The 1713-nt window shown below is 33.2% G+C and overlaps 1 protein-coding gene across 1 annotated transcript; it reads left to right on the forward strand.

Moving 5' to 3' along the window:
- Positions 1-208: 208 nt before the first annotated feature.
- LOC146162943 (uncharacterized) lies at positions 209-1173 on the forward strand. Its single transcript, XM_083385338.1, has 6 exons — positions 209-242; positions 329-434; positions 534-635; positions 700-818; positions 907-1103; positions 1165-1173. Exons 1-6 carry the CDS (start codon positions 209-211, stop codon positions 1171-1173), a joined length of 567 nt encoding a protein of 188 aa, XP_083241464.1.
- Positions 1174-1713: the final 540 nt, after the last annotated feature.

Here is a 1713-nt window from a genome sequence, read left to right on the forward strand (position 1 = left end):
TTAGTTCTAATGCGTCTGCTAACATACTCTCAGCTACATGTATAAATCAAAATAGAAGGTTTGTAAATGTTTTTTTGTATTTGGACAACTGAAAGCTTTCTTTTTTGTTGATCAATGTACCTATATATTTTTAAGAATTATGCAATTAGAGAATGAAGCGAAACAATTGCTTCAAAATGAAGAAAACTTAATACGAATTGACTCAACTATGGCAACAGATTTTGATAACATTATTACTGCAGGTTAGATTTCAAGTTGACTTAATTTTCCAACACATTATTTGATTACTAAATATACAGTGCCAAAAATCACCCTGTTAAACTTTCAGAATCTGAAAATGGACAGGGGAAGTTTTACAAAATATTATGGAGGAAGCAAAAAAAATTGCTTTTATCGAAAAAAGGAGGAGAACGTTATCACCCAGAAATAATTAGGTCCAGCATGTTTCATACACATATACTCTTTTATTATAAACTATAGTTATTCGTTTGAACATTTAAGATTTATGTTCTGTATTTTTTTATGTTCTATAGGTTTTGCTCAAGTCTTGCCAGTAAAAGTATGGCAACATATAAAGAATTGCGAGAGAGCAAAATACTTCGTCTTCCCAGCTCCCGCACATTAAATGATTACAGGTTAAAAATTGGGATTAAAATATCCCATTTTGTGCATGTTTATATTTTATCATTATATTCTTAGAAATGTTTATAAAAGTAAAGCTGGCATTGTTGATGAAGTTTTGAAAGAAATTTATGAAAAAGGAGAAACAATGCAGGATCATGAACGATTTGTTACACTAACTCTTGATGAAATGAAAAGTAAGTATAGGTAGTTTTCAAAAATGGTATATGTAGGTTATTATTTTATATTCTTAGTTGTTTATGTAAGTCTTTTTGTATATTTCAGTTAAATCAAAAGTTGTTTACAATGCTTCCATGGACAAAATGGTGGGGTTTGTTGACCTCGGTGAAGACAGAAGTGTAAAGGCAGTTGCTGCAACACATGTTCTTCAACTTTATGTGCGCTCTATTGTTTCTAACTTTCCCCCCCCCTTGATGTTTTTCGCTACTTGCCAATTGAAAGCTTACCAGCTAGCTTCAATAGTTTGGGAAGCTATAGCTGCTCTTCAAAAAATTAATTTTGCTGTAATTGTAATAATTGCAGATGGAATGAGTATAAATCGCACTTTGTTTTCTCTTTTAAACAACAGAAATCTTCCTATACCGTTTGTGTGCACCAACATATATAATCCTAATTGCCCTGTATTTCTTATTTCTGACCCACGCCATCTTTTAAAAACAACAAGAAACAACATTTCATCCAGTAGACAAAGTGATACCAAACTGCTTAAATATGGCGACCATTATATACTGTGGGCTCACTTTCGTGAAGTACCAAACCTATACAAATCAGAGGATCTACGGTGCTGCAAATTATCAGATCAACACTTTTGCTTGCAAAGTTTTTCAAAAATGAGAGTTAGTTATGCGGCACAATTATTATCCGGCACTGTAGCTACTTTGATGAAGGCCAGGGGGGGAGATAGAATGTTTCGTAGTGCTTGGCTTGCAAGCCTCATGAACAAATGGTTTGATTGTATGAACACAAAATATCACTATAAGTATAATCAAAATCTTGCACCTTATAAATCTACAACTGACCAAAGATTGTCGTGGTTACTGGATACTTTCCTGCCAGAACTTGATGGGTGGA

This window comes from Ascidiella aspersa, chromosome 3 (assembly GCF_963924565.1).
Source record: "Ascidiella aspersa chromosome 3, kaAscAspe10.2, whole genome shotgun sequence".
Lineage (NCBI taxonomy): Eukaryota > Metazoa > Chordata > Ascidiacea > Phlebobranchia > Ascidiidae > Ascidiella > Ascidiella aspersa.

Coding starts and splice junctions, on each gene's coding strand:
- LOC146162943 (XM_083385338.1), top strand. CDS start 209: ATGGCAACAGATTTTGATAACATTATTACTGCAG. Junction 435..533: donor TATCACCCAGAAATAATTAG/GTCCAGCATGTT, acceptor TATGTTCTATAG/GTTTTGCTCAAGTCTTGCCA. Junction 636..699: donor CGCACATTAAATGATTACAG/GTTAAAAATTGG, acceptor TTATATTCTTAG/AAATGTTTATAAAAGTAAAG.